The following is a 14,687-nucleotide window of genomic DNA, read 5'->3' on the forward strand; positions in this document are numbered from 1 at the left end:
TAAATTATTTAGGTCACATAAATCACAATATATAGACATTCAAACTCTTAAATTAAGCCTCACTGTGAAACAAAACTCTTGCATTTGGATGAAACCTTGCATGTCTTAGAGGTACCAAAAAGAGAAAGGGAGATTTTGCATAGTACTTTACACCATCATTGGGGGTCAATCCAATTAGCCGCGATGATCTCATGGGTGCAAGTCCGCGACAACAGGCGCACTTTACAGCAACCCAAATTTGCATAAAAGTGCTCGCCACACCATAGAGGTCTGAGCAATTTTGTGCAAATTAGGACCGATTTCAGCTTGCAAAGGGTGCGAGATCGGGTGCTGTTGCCGGCATTGAAGCGCCGCGGCAACGGCACATCGTAATCTTCGAGTGTAACTCGATTGACCCCATTGAAATCAATTAGGAAAAAAAAAAACCCCAAAAACAAACAAACCATGATACAGCTTGTAACAATGAAAAGAATAATTGCACATTTCAATGCACCATAAAGCTGCCGAGGAACCCACACTTGTAATATCCCAATCGTAAAAACTAAAAACAGTATGAGAATAGATGATACATCTTGCCCTCATAATTCAGATAATGTCACAAGGATGGTGGTGCTCCCAAGAGTCACGTAATACTATGTTCCACGTTGCAGGATAAAAAGGAAAACTTGTTCTGGGGCACTCTAACTTATACTTTTTGTATTAAAGTACTACTTTTAGGCTAGTTAACTAAAAGCTACATTGTGTATCTTGAAACCCAGTGTACAGTGATCAAGTTGACTCCAGGTGCATCTGGTTAAGGGTCTCGGTCAGTGCACGGACTAAGCCCCAGCACTGCTTCTGGTATTTATGTTTTGTTTCAGCTTGACAATTACACTACAATACCCACTTGAACTACCAAATGCTCAATGCACAGGATTTGTTTGGAATATTACCCTATACCAGTAGTTCCCAAACTTGTTTGAATCAGTGTATCCAAATTATTTTAATGGCACCTGTAGGACCTAATTTTCTTATTGAGAAATTTAGAAAATATTAAAATTAAGTAAATATATTTATATGTACAGTATATATGTGTTTATAGGACATCCTTATGCTGGGTACACACGGTGTGATTTTGACTACAAACGATATTGATCGTTTTTTCCCTTGAACTCCTGAACAAACGACAAAGTGCATACACATGGTACGATTTAGCAAACTATTTTACGAACGATGGGGGTAATTCGGAGTTGATCGCAGCAGGATTTTTGTTAGCAGTTGGGCAAAACCATGTGCACTGCAGGGGAGGCAGATATAACATGTGCAGAGAGAGTTAGATTTGAGTGGGTTATTTTGTTTCTGTGCAGGGTAAATACTGGCTGCTTTATTTTACACTGCAATTTAGATTGCAAATTGAACACACCACACCCAAATCTAACGCTCTCTGCACATGTTATATCTGCCTCCCCTGCAGTGCACATGGTTTTGCCCAACTGCTAACAAAGATCCTGCTGCGATCAACTCAGAATTACCCCCGATGTACGATATGCACTTTTTAGTCAACTATCTAGCCAAAATTGAGCTGCATGTTCATACGAGATAGCACCTTCCATACGACCCGCAGGAGAGTGCATCACACATAGCCTAGTGCACACACGCAGTGTGATATAGGTGGTCATTCAGAGTTGATCGCAGCCAGCAACTTTTTACTGCTGCTGTGATCAACTAGTCCACGCCTATGGGGGAGTGTATTTTAGCTTAGAAGGGCTGTGATCGCTTGTGCAGCCCTGCTAAGCTAAAACAATTTCAAGCAGAAGAAGGCCAGCCCTATACCTACCTACCCTGTGCGATGATCTCTGCGATGCTGGAGCCGGCTTTGACGTCAGACATCCGCCCTCTGTTCTGCTGGACACGCCTGCGTTTTCCTTACCACACCCCGAAAACGGTCTCCAACGGTCCGGATCCGCCCAGGTACGCCTTCTTGTCAATCTTCTTTGTGGTCGGCTCTGCGACTGCTTCCATCGTAGGACGTAACGTGCGTGCGAACGGGTCGGAATGACTCCCCATCTCACACATATCTTGAAAATTGTGATATAGCACACTATATCTTACTGTGTGTACCCAGCTTGAAGTACAGTTATGTGGCAAGGGACAAGATTCTCTCCTGTATGTCCACATATTTTATGGTTGGCAGCCACAAGCACTGGTTTTGCTTATTACATTTCCCATGATTTGAATTGGTCCTGGACCACCAATCCAAGGCACAACTGCAAGTGCCCCGAGGCACCCCAGGGTGCCAAGGCACACAGTTTGAGAACCACCGCCCTATGCCGTAGACACATATATGAGACAGTTTATACCATTTATCTGTACCTTGTGTTTCATGTTGGACTCTCTATGCGGGATAATTCCCTGTGCCCCCTATGCTTGTTAATACCAATAGGGGAAAGTGAGGTTAGGATTCCCAACAGCAGAGCCAACCCTCTATACTTCCTTATATCAGAATCAGATTATTTTCCCTGCACCCTCACTCTCCTGTTCACTGCTGCAACAAGCACACAGGTGGGAAGTACAAGCAGGAATAGAATCGTATGACTTCGCACCTCATTATTCCCTTACTCTATATTAGATTTACAACTTGCGTGCCTGAACAAGCTGTATAATATTCCCACAGGCTGTAGTTGGTGCGAATATCTATTAAGAGTTTCCTATTTGTTAAGGAAATAATTATGATTATATTCTGTCATATGACATAAGGAATTTATTGAAACACAAGGGCATGATTCCGATTTGGAAGCAAAGCAGAAAAAGCACGAAAATTTGTATCTGGAACAAACCATTTTGCCATGCAACGTGAGGATATGCATTTATATTTTTTCTGTGCAGGGTAAATACGGTCTGCTTTTGCATGTAGCCCACAAATGTTATTTATATACTGCAATTTAGATTTCAGTTTGGACACACCCCACCCAAATCTAAATCTCACTGCACATATTACATTTGCCCCAGCTGCAGTGCACATGGTTGTGTCCAGTTGCTTGTTTTTTGGTTTGCTTCCACAACTGGTAACCCCCCGGCTTTTTACCACAATCCCTCTGAAAGGTCTACTACAGACGAATAAGTGATTAACAGTGATTTAACAGCTGTGTGTTAGGCATGGTGTATTTGTTTTAATTTAAATATTCTGTATAACCAGCTGCAAACAATATTGTTATGCGATTACGATTATCACAACCAGAAGATTATTGCATTAGAACTGACTCCATTGCATTGACTCCAACCTGAGATATCATTACGTATTGTGAGCAGTGCAGTAGGGAGTCACGCCGGGCCCCGTAAAAGGGGCGTGGCTTAAGAAAGGGGCATGATGATGCCCTTTACTATAAAAATATAAAAATAAAAATATAATTTTGGGACTGTGTGCTCCACAGGGGGACGCAATTTTACTTCAACGGGAAGCGTGTCCCTCTGTTTCAGCCAGCGCCATCTTCCCAGTGATATTTGGAAAGATGACGCTAGCCACTAGAGAGCAGAGTCTTTGCTTTCTATGTGAAGCGACATCTTCCCAAAGAGATCACCAGGAAGATGGCGCTGCTGATGCTGGAAACGGGTATACTTGGGCGGGGGAGGGTATCGATCACGGCGCCCCCTCAGCAGCCCAGGCCATTTGTGCCCGATTCCCACCCCTCTTGGCGCCACTGATTGCAAGTCCAACTTATAAGATATATTATCGCCACTTGGCATTTACTTTTGCCTCCTCTATTAAAATAATTCAACCACATGTCACAGTAGTTTGCAGGATGGTTGCCTACCCATAAAATTGGCTGACACGTACAATAATTATTTGAGAATTTATTTTTTAATAATGCACAAAGTTTTTTCTACTTTGCATACTATTGTGCTACTCTACACTAGGTTTCTTGATGCATGATATGGATTTTTAATGAAATCAATAAGTTATATTTGAATACAAAAATTATACATTCTAAGAGTGCCCCAGAACAAAAGTCTTACTTTTCTTTTTGTAAAATGAATCCTATTGGAGGTAAGCAAATTCAAACAGTTGGAAAGTACCATATTATATCACTCGGCCCCAAAGTTAAAGCTGGAGATTTCATTTAAAAACTGTAACACATTTTAATACTGCAGTTCTACTAAGTAAGGATGAATAAAGTAGAATAACTTCTAGTTATTTCTTATATGCAGAATCACTTATATGACAATATACCTATTACTTAAGGGAACCAGCACATGATTGGTCACCTCATTTTGCCCCTGCTCTGTCTGGCCCCTCCCCTCTATATCCAATGCTCCACCCATATCCAATGCTCTGCCCCTTTTCTGCCAGACCCCCTCCACTTGGTACCACAAAGAGTTACCAGCTACAGTAAAGAAATCTGACAGGAAAGCAAAAAGGCGCTAGGGGCCACAGATAAAGGTACGGAGGGCAGCATGTGGCCCTACAGCTCTATATACTAGTTCACAAAAACAGTGATATAACATCAGTTGAATGAAAACACATCTTTAGAGCATTATTGAAAGAGGATGTTTTAGAATAATGGAAATGTAGAATAAAATAAATCTAATCTACTTATAGGCAATTACGCCCTGGAATGCCAGGCTTCTTTTTCCCTCTCACAAATAACACATACGAAGAAGAGAGTCTACAATCTCGGTGTGTGCTGGAGTCGGTTTTAGTATAAAAAGTAATCTTCTTACTCTTTCAGCTCAGCTATTGAAGCTGAAATCCTGACATCATGGCCCAGTAAGTAAAGAGATGTAATTAAGTCACTCCACTGGACTAATTCGCCGAGCGGTCCTCCGCTAAACGCATTTTCAGCTATCTTGAATCCGGATTCTTTTGTCAGAAGCCCAAGATGAACGAGGATCTGAAAAAAAAAAAAAAAATATAAGAAGAAGGTCATGCAATGTGAATTTCCCACTATCAAATGCAGCAAAGCCCTATAAAATTCCCTGTTTCTCTTTAAATCAACCAAATGCTGGCAAAAACAATAGGGGGCCCAAGAAACGAAATTAAATGAAAATATGTTCCCACGCAGTTACTATCTACAGAAATGTTTGCACAACAACTCGATCATAATATATGCAAATAAATTCAAAAGAACTAGATAAAGAAATAACATTCGACTGACAAAATATGGATACAGAATGTGGGATTTAAATTAAGTTTTAAAAATTAAGTTCTGGAACTACAAGCTCCAGCATGTTCTGCCAACAGCACAGGAGGCAGATCAAATGTAATAGCAAAACAGCTGGAAAGCCACAGGAACAACAGGTTGCCTATATACTGTACAGTAGTATAGAAATACCATCAGTAAGTTGATTTTTCTACTGTTCAGGCTATTAAGTTTTCTTCAAAGCTAGTTCACACGGCATTTGCTGCAGTAAGAGGTCACATGGGAAGCTTTCCTTTAGTGTGGCGGTAGTCAGGGGTCTTCTGGTTCTGCAGATTATAAGAACCCAAGGCAGTAGCATGTGTTTCACCGACTGAGAGCCTCATGTGATAAATTTGTTAATTCTGCATCATTGGTACAGACCAAATTAAATCTACAGATGTTCACAATGAAGTTGGACTCGGAAAAAGAATAATTTCACAGCCCAGGGATCAGAGAATCACAAGAACGGGCTAGTAAACTGTGAGGCTTATCTCGCTTGAAAGAATGATTTATGAAACAAAGAAAATTCTTGTTTTTTTTCAAAAGAATAAATTATATAAGGCAGCAGTGAGCTGGACAGAGTAAAGATGGCTGTTGAAATGATAACATATCCATATATTATGGCCATTTCAGGGCATGAGGAGGGGGGGGGGGGGGAGGGGGCACAACTCGGCAAGGTGGGATAAACAAAAATCATGAGAACTTAACCTTTTTATATAGGAGTATATATGATGGTAGTCGACTAGAAATCACCCACACAGTACACGGTGGCAAAAACTATTCTGTAAACCAGGGGTGGGGAACCTTTTTTCTACCAAGGGCCATTTGGATATTTATAGAATCCTTCGGGGGCCATACAAAAATTATCAACTTAAAAATTAGCCTGCCCCCAGTATATATGCCCCAAGTCAGTAGTTATGCCTCCAGTCAGTAGTTATGACCCCAGTAGATTGTCAAAGTCGAAAAATATTGCAATACGCACATCACGTACAAACTACACACAGATGGCCTCCGCGCGTGTACTTGTTCTATCGTGCGTGCACATATTCGCAATTTGCGTATGGCCGGTCCTGCGCATTAGCGCGTGGTATGGGTATTTACGGTAGAGTTTGTGAACGCATGGAAAGCTATCAAAACACATTACATATTTAATCCAAATAGTGCACAATGTACACATAGCCTCCCTGCACCACATCAGAAAGTAACAGCAGTTTAAATGGTTTCAGAACAAAGGGATTCACCTTTACAGAATAGGAGGGGACAGAACAAGGTTATAAGGTGGTGTTTGGTATCCAGCTGAAGGGTATTTTAAGGGTAACATTCCGGTGTTGGTTTGAGAAAGATCGCATATTCCTGCGGATAGTTATGTGCAGGAGCAGAATATAGATATAAACTGTATTTACTGTACATTATGTATGCGGCGGGAATCCAGAGGAGACCACCCACAAGAGCAGTTGGGAAAGACATCGACTACCTATTCAAACCGACCTATGACCTCTCCTGTACTGTAAATGTGCATTCCTATGTCCAATGGACAAAGAGATTACAGTATCTATTGTATTGCTTTTTGGAAGAATTGTATAAAGAGAGCCTGCTGCAGGCCTGGTCAGACACAAGACTCACAACGTTATCTATCAGATGACGGAGGACCGGACCGGGTAGCGCAAGCGAATCCACTCACGTATGTACCATTGAATGTAGCCATTTACTCTGTTATATTGTATTGTATTATTTGTATTATAACCCCCTTTCAGCAATAATACGCTGTGGTTTCGGAACCCAGCGGTTTAATTACAATCTGGTGTCGTGTCTTCATTGCCCTGCTAAGGTTTAAAGTGTATTATCATTGCATTGCATTGCATTGCTGTATAAGGTTTAAAGTGTATCTCTGGGTGTGTACGCGCTGTGAGTACTTTGCACCGTCAGCGCGGCGTTTGTACGCAAAGTCCGTACACAGTACGGGACTTTGTACGCCAATAGCGGACAAAGTACGTAGAGTGTGTATCAAGTATAGCAGCCGCAGCGGCTCCATGGTAAAGAGTATTTAAGGTGTGTTTAAGGTATAGCTTTCATTTCTGTAAAATAATCAGCATTATCAATTGGGTGCTCCTCCGGTTTTCCACATACTTAGTACCTAACAGGTCACAGCAGACTTAATCTATCAGCAAAGGGTGGACAGAAAGTTATCCTACGTATCCTTTTCCTGGTCGATAAACGCACTGAAAACCCTACTTGATTGCTGATTAGATGGCGTCTGCTCTGTATGGTTTGTAGAGATGCTGGTAGAACTCGTAAGGTAAACAGGAAAAAAAAGCTATTTAAAATCTGTGAATTTTTTTTTTGGCGCCAAAAGCGTACACGGCACCCATACTTTGCATACTCTCTCACATTGTTGCCATAACATTCAGATTGCTAGATTCATTTAGACCTGTGTGAAACCAGAGATATTTGTTGCTATATAGTTAAAACTAAAATAAATATTTAAGGAAGTAAGAGTAAAATCACAAAACGCATTTCTGTCCCAGTAGTAAGAGGGTTAAAACGGAACAAGTGTGGATTGTGTTTAGTGGGCAATAGTAGTTTTATTGCTCACATTCAATTGTATGATTTGTGCTATTGCGGACGTACTGTTTTGTACACGTGTCTCGGACACAGTACGGAACTGCACACGCGGCGTAAGCGACACGCACAGTAGCGTGTTTACACAAATTGCGTAAGAAGTACGGTCGCTAAGTACAAATGACACAATAGTTTGTTTAGTTTAAAGGCGGGACAGTAGCCACGCTACAATAGCACCAAACTACCCGGTTTCTAAAGAAATTTAATATAAAAACAAAATTTAGTATAAATACAATTTTTTTTTATTGCCTCTGGGGGTAAAGCTGCCAACTTGAATGAATCCTAATTTTCTGTACAGAAAAATAAAGTGTATCTGAGTGAGCGAATGCAGGAGTGCGTGGATACTGAACCCAAGAACTGAAGTGGTCTGAAGTGGTAACACTGGGTTAGTAGAGGCCCGGTGGCGTAGGGTTCGCTACCCTGCGTTATTAGGAACGGAAGTGGTCTGAAGTGGTATCCCATACAACTGAAGTGGTCTAAAGTGGTCTGGAGTGGTCTAGGCTAAAGTGGTCTACAGCAATTGTAGGGCATATAGATAACTAGTATCTATAGGCTGTGCTATTGCATCGCATGTCCGTGTGTTCTGCACAGCACAACGTGATACCATTGTGTCATATGCGCTGTGGAAGAGCATACGCAGACGTGATTGAAGAGACAAAAAGGGGTTTTTCTTTGACAACGTCGGGAAATCTCCCTGGTCGGCTTCACTGGAAAGGGTGACGGATAGTTATCTAATTTCTCGGTTTTTCACCCTACAAACAATTCCAGTTGAAAGATACCGAAAAGGAATTTTTCGCTGCCTCTCTCAGGAAAATATTCCAAACAGAACTTCCACCGAAAGAAATTACGGTGTAAGGTCTGATAGGAGCCCTAAGTTGGGTACATTGCGATCCGCTACCAACAGTGTATCGTTGTACTGGCCAGCGTGGGTGAGAGCGAGTGGAAGGCGCTCGGGTATACTTCCACCGTCTACTTATATTGAGTATTTTGGTGTTTGTGGGAATTTTTTAAAGTTATTGGAAAAGACCCACAAATATGGGAGCCAGTTGCTCAAGTAAGAGATGTTTAGACAGGGTTCAGGCAGAATTGTGGCCAAAAGGCTCAGTAAGGTTTATCATGTGTGAAAAATATGGTTCACACACAGAAGTTTTATGCAATGAGTGGGTATGTATGACTAACAATGATAGGGTACCATTCCCTAGGGTGGGCAGCTTTGAACCAGAGGTATTACAGAACTTAAGGTTAAGAATATGTCTGATAAAATCCAAGAAACAAAGGAGTAAACATACAGACTGTTTAAATTTATGGCAACAGGAGGGGGATATGCAAAGGGAATTAGCTCGCGCAGCAGGTTCCAAACCTAGCGGGAAAGCAATGGCGACCGTACCACCACCACCATATATTGTGGGGGAGAAAGTGGCTACAAGCAATGGTGCATTGGTACAGGATAGGAATGTGATTGATAAATGTACTAATGCTAACCCTTGCCAGTTGTATCCCATTTTAAATTTTCCCCAGGACTGCGAGCAGGAAGATGAGCCCAGCACGATATCGGCACTCTCTTTAGCAGCCACCATACAAGACACTCAGGTGGGCACGGCCCAACCAACAAGAGCAATAGTCAGGCCCCCTAGTGGAGGGTTAAGTGAGGCCGTGTCCACAGGCAAGTACGGTACCATACATTATGCAGAGACAATAGCACCTCACATTGTAGAATCAAACCAGAATGATGTAATTGAATTAAATCCTGTCAGGGTGATTGCAGTACCCAATGGGAAGACGGACGCTCAGGGAGTCACTCCCATCAGGAACATTGCCATGCATTGTCCTTGGTCCCAGGCAGAGTTAAGGTCAACTATGTCAGAATTCCCCGATCCCAGAAAAGATCTAGTCGCATGCCAGAGGTTCATTAAAGAGTTAGGTAACGCCAACGAACCCACAAACAAAGATTGGCGAACAGTGCTACGGGTATGTTTACCCTCATATATTGACCCTGTGAAATTCATAACCGTTTGTAAGTTAGACGCAGAAGTACCTCTCACTGATGAATACAATCAGGAGAATGTACGGCAAATCAATCTGCAATTAGGAGTATATTTCCCTACTGTTGTCAAATTGAATAAAATATTTTCCATAAGACAAAAGGAAGGTGAAACGGCATCCGAATATTTCTACCGAGCACTGCAGGAAATGGCTAGATACACTGGGATCGAGGACATTAAGGACAATTTACATCACAGGGAGGTAGCTGTTTCAGTATTAATGGACGGGTTAAAGGAGGCACTCAGAACAAGGGTACAGACCTCTCTACCAAACAGGAGAGGTATCTCGGTGGCTGCATTGAGAGAGTCCGCTGTCGAGCATGATAGGAACATCAGTAAGCACAGTGAGTCACAGGGGAAAAAACCTGATGACGGTAAGTATACAGGCCCTTACGGCAAAACCCCATCAGCCGGAAACCCAGACCCCTGCTGATTGGAAAAGACCTAGAGTATGCTACGCTTGTAAAATGGAAGGACATTTTGCCCAGGATTGTAGGAATAGAAGTACACATAACGTAAACTGACCCCCTAGACCAGAATACGGACCTCACTACAATTCACATAATTGGGATCAGGGACCATATAGGAGAGGTTATGAGCCACATGCAGGGGAAACAACTCACAGCTACCCCCCTCACATATTGTAGCTGCCAATGCGCTGCGGGAGGGTCTCAACACACAATAGGGATTGGGCCACACCTGTAGTCTGCAGCCAGTGAAGTTAATTGCTAGCCTCGGTAATGAACCTGAGGTCACGGTTGATGTAGCTGGTGTACCATTACCTTTTTTCGTAGATACAGGGGCGGCCAGGTCAGTGTTAAATTCAACAGTAGGTATAAAAACCACGGGTAAAACAATTTCGGCAATGGGAGTAGCAGGAACTGTGCAACAATACCCTTTGAGTAGACAGGCAGAGATTACGATAGGGCCCTTGCAAACCAAACATTCTTTCATGTTGGCTGCATCGGCTCCGACTAATCTACTCGGGAGAGATTTATTGTGTAAAATGCGATGTGTCATATACTGTACTCCTGAGGGTGTCTTCTTGGGTATACCTGGGAACCACGCTCAGGAAGTACAGGATATATTAGACACCCCTCAAAGGCTAATGTCGCATTCTACTGTTCTAGACAAGTGTTCATCAAAGGTAGAGGAAATGATCTCACAAATACCGGGTTTCCTTTGGACCAAAGATGGACAAGACACTGGATTGATGGCAAATGTAACTCCAGTAGTAGTGCAAGTAAAAGATGGTAGGATAGCTCCAAAAATCCCTCAGTATCCTCTGAAGCCAGAGGTAGAATTAGGAGTGTACCCCGTCATAGAGCGGTTGCTACAACAGGGCATCCTAGTCAGGACGTCCAGCACTGCCAATAGTCCCATCTTCCCTGTGAAAAAGAGTGGGGGGAGGGGTTACAGGCTAGAGCAGTATCTAAGGGGGATAAACAAGATAGTTGAGAGCCAATTCCCCGTAGTGCCCAATCCAGCTGTCATCCTCATGCATATTCCCCCTACTACAAAATTCTTCACTGTCATTGACCTCTGTTCTGCCTTCTTTTCTGTCCCTCTACACCCTGACAGCCAATATCTTTTTGCTTTTACATACAGGGGAGTACAGTACACCTGGACTCGTCTCCCCCAAGGTTTCATTGACAGCCCGAGTATTTTCTCTCAGGCCTTGCATGACTGTTTACAATCCTTTCAACCTGAGAGTGGATCAGTGCTAATACAGTATGTCGATGACTTATTGTTGTGTTCTGACTCACTCGAATCGTCCTTGAAAGACACGAAACAGCTTCTGTTTCATCTTTCCCAAACGGGACACAAGGTTTCAAAGGATAAGTTGCAGTTGTGCCAGACCAGGGTAAAATATTTGGGACATTGCTTGACTCAAGGACTTAGACACCTCACCGCTGATAGAATACAGTTGATTCGCGACATGACCCTGCACAAACGCAGCAACAGATCCGCACTTTCCTTGGAATGTGTGGGTACTGCCGAAACTGGATTCCAGGGTTCTCTATACTGGCTTTACTTTTGCAAAAAATGGTCTCTTCAAGCAAACCAGAACGGGTCTCACACACAGATGAGTCCGAACTGGCCTTTGAGAGACACAAACAGTGTCTATCACAGGCACCTGCATTAGGTATGCCAGATTATGGGAAGCCCTTTGAATAATACGGTACAGAAAGTGCAGGGTGCGCAGCAGGAGTTTTAACCCAGAGACATGGTGATGCCAGCAGGCCGGTAGCTTACTACAGTGCACAATTGGAAACCGTAGTGCGGTTTCTCCCCACATGCTTGCGAAGTGTTGCAGCGATAGCTTTGCTAGTAAGTAAAAGCGAGGACGTAGTGTTAGGACACAACCTGACCATCCATACACCTCATGCAGTATCAGCCTTACTGAACTCAGCCCAAACCAGACATCTCATCTGCTCGATTTACAAAGTGGGAATTATCACTGATGGCCCCTGTAAACATCACCATTAAGAGATGCAGCTCACTAAATCCTGCAACTTACTTGCCAAGTGTGCCTGGACAGGAACAAAGGGTGGAGGATAAGAATGATGGTGAAGGAGGATTTAGTGCAGACACTGATATGCATGATTGTATGGAATACCTGAATCAGACTTTCACTGCGAGACCTGACATCAGTGACAACCCACTGGAAGGGGTAGACTTTACCTTCTACACTGACGGTAGTTGCCAGAGACAAACGGACTCGGGAGACCTGTGTACTGGATATGCAGTTGTAGACGACAGAGGTATCATAGAAGCTGAACCCCTGGGCCCACCGCACTCAGCACAAGTTGCTGAGTTGGTCGCCCTAACCAGAGCGTGTGAATTGGCCAAGGGTAAGTGTTAGGATCTCCTGTTCTGTACTGCCACGTCGCCATGGCAACCGGGAGGCAAGTGTTAGCGAAGTAACCTGAGCGCAGCTGATACTCCGGTCCGGGTTTTTACTGTGTAGTGGTTACAGGCTCTGTGCACGGCAGGGAATCCGGCGCTGGTTTTGTGCTCACAGTCTGTGAGGTCTGAGTGGGGTGTGGACAGCACCTGCTATATAAACCATCCTCTCAGGCTAGGCAAATGCTGCTGAATCTTTGTTTGTTAGTCAGTTCCAGAGAGTTAGCTAGTACTGTGTGACTTTGTATTTACTTGTTGCTTACTGCGAATAGGCCTTGGGATTCGGTACTTCATTCTGCCAATCCGGACCTAGCAGTAAGACTGGAGTCAGTTGTTTAACCTGCTGGGGTTCTTTTGCTATTCTGTGAACCCAGCAGGTTTGCGGCTGTACTCTCAGACCTGCTTGCTTAATCCTCCTTCACTGTGCAGGGCGTCCAGGTGTCAGTTTAGTGGCAGTAAGCTGAACCTGTGCCCTGCAAGTGGGGGTTAGGATTGTGGATACTCTCCTTGTGTCTATATTTCTATCTCTGACCAAGGAGTTTATTCCCACACCCGTTGGTAACCCTTTGGGGTTTTTCCTGTTGCTCTTAGCAACATCATTTTGGGTGCTCCACATGTTAAATCACTACATCTCGCTTCATTGTCCGCTCTATTCCATCTGAGCATTCCTGACACTAGGGAGATACCCAATTCCTGAGCCTTTGGGCTTCCCCGTTCATTTTGTGTTTATTAGTTATTCCATCACCTCCTGTGTATGTTGTGTTATACTGTCTGTGAGTTCGTTTTGCCTCGCATCCCTCTCTGTTCATACACCGGTATACTCCTGTTAGCACTGGTGTGCGTAACATATTCAGCAGCCCTACTCCTGTTGAAATTTTGTGGGAATATGGAGCATACCCCTCAAAATACTTTGCAACAGGTGGTCGATCAGGTGCAGGTCCTGACTCGACAATTTAATGAGATGTCCATTAAAATGAACACCCCGCAGGCCGCTAGCGGAGCTCTCGCAGCAGCAGCGGCAAGTTTAGGGGTTAAGGAGCCGAAAGTAAATCTCCCGGATCGTTTTTCTGGAGATCGCTCGCAGTTTTTTTGTTTCAAGGAGAGCTGTAAGCTATATTTCAGGCTTAGGCCCCAGTCTTCTGGGTCGGAGATTCAGCGGGTGGGCATGGTGATTTCCTTGCTACAAGGAGACCCACAGGTCTGGGCATATGGGTTGCAGCCTGACTGTCCGTCGCTTAAAAGTGTTGATGCTTTTTTTTTACGGCACTGGGCATTTTGTATGATGACCCTGACAAGATGGCTTCAGCCGAGGCTCAGATTACGGTCCTAAAGCAAGGGCGACGGCCAGCTGAGGTTTATAGTACGGAGTTTCGGAGGTTGGCTCATGATACCCAGTGGAATGACCCAGCCCTGAGAAACCAGTACCGAAGGGGCCTTTCTGACCAGATAAAGGACCAACTTGTACAATATCCCTCGCCTGATAGCTTAGATCAGCTCATGCAGTTATCCATCCGGGTGGATAGACGGCTGAGAGAGCGTAGGCTTGAAAGGGAGACCGCAGTTTCCTTTTTTCCCAAGGGAACCTCAGACTCTGAGGAATATTCCGAGGAGCCTATGCAGATTGGGGCTACCCGCCTCTCCTCGCGTGAGAAGACGCGGAGGAGACAGCAGGGTTTGTGTTTGTACTGTGGGAATAAAGGTCATGTCGTAGTATCATGCCCAGAAAAGCCGGAAAACTTCAGGGCCTGAGGGTGATGGGAAAAATCCTATCAGGCCAGAAGTCAGATTTTCCCAAAAAGACTTTTCTCATTCCGGTGACTTTGGAGATCCTCGGTCAAACTGTCAAGACTGAGGCCTTTGTTGACAATGGGGCCGATGGGGTTTTCATGGACCGTCAACTCGCCCTAGAACACTCTGTTCCCTCAGTACCTTTGGCATCAGAGATTGAGATCTGTGGGTTAAA

The 14,687-nt window shown here is 43.8% G+C and overlaps 1 protein-coding gene across 1 annotated transcript in view; it reads right to left on the reverse strand.

Annotated features, from left to right (window-relative positions):
- Window positions 1–14,687, reverse strand: part of MGAT5 (alpha-1,6-mannosylglycoprotein 6-beta-N-acetylglucosaminyltransferase) — a 298,273-nt gene that overhangs the window by 68,349 nt on the left and 215,237 nt on the right. The window contains exon 8 of the mRNA XM_063933791.1: window positions 4,699–4,868. Within this exon, the coding sequence (XP_063789861.1) occupies window positions 4,699–4,868 (170 nt within the window). The remainder of the gene's footprint in view (window positions 1–4,698; window positions 4,869–14,687) is intronic.

The sequence above is a fragment of the Pseudophryne corroboree genome, chromosome 7 (genome assembly GCF_028390025.1).
Source record: "Pseudophryne corroboree isolate aPseCor3 chromosome 7, aPseCor3.hap2, whole genome shotgun sequence".
Taxonomy (NCBI): domain Eukaryota; kingdom Metazoa; phylum Chordata; class Amphibia; order Anura; family Myobatrachidae; genus Pseudophryne; species Pseudophryne corroboree.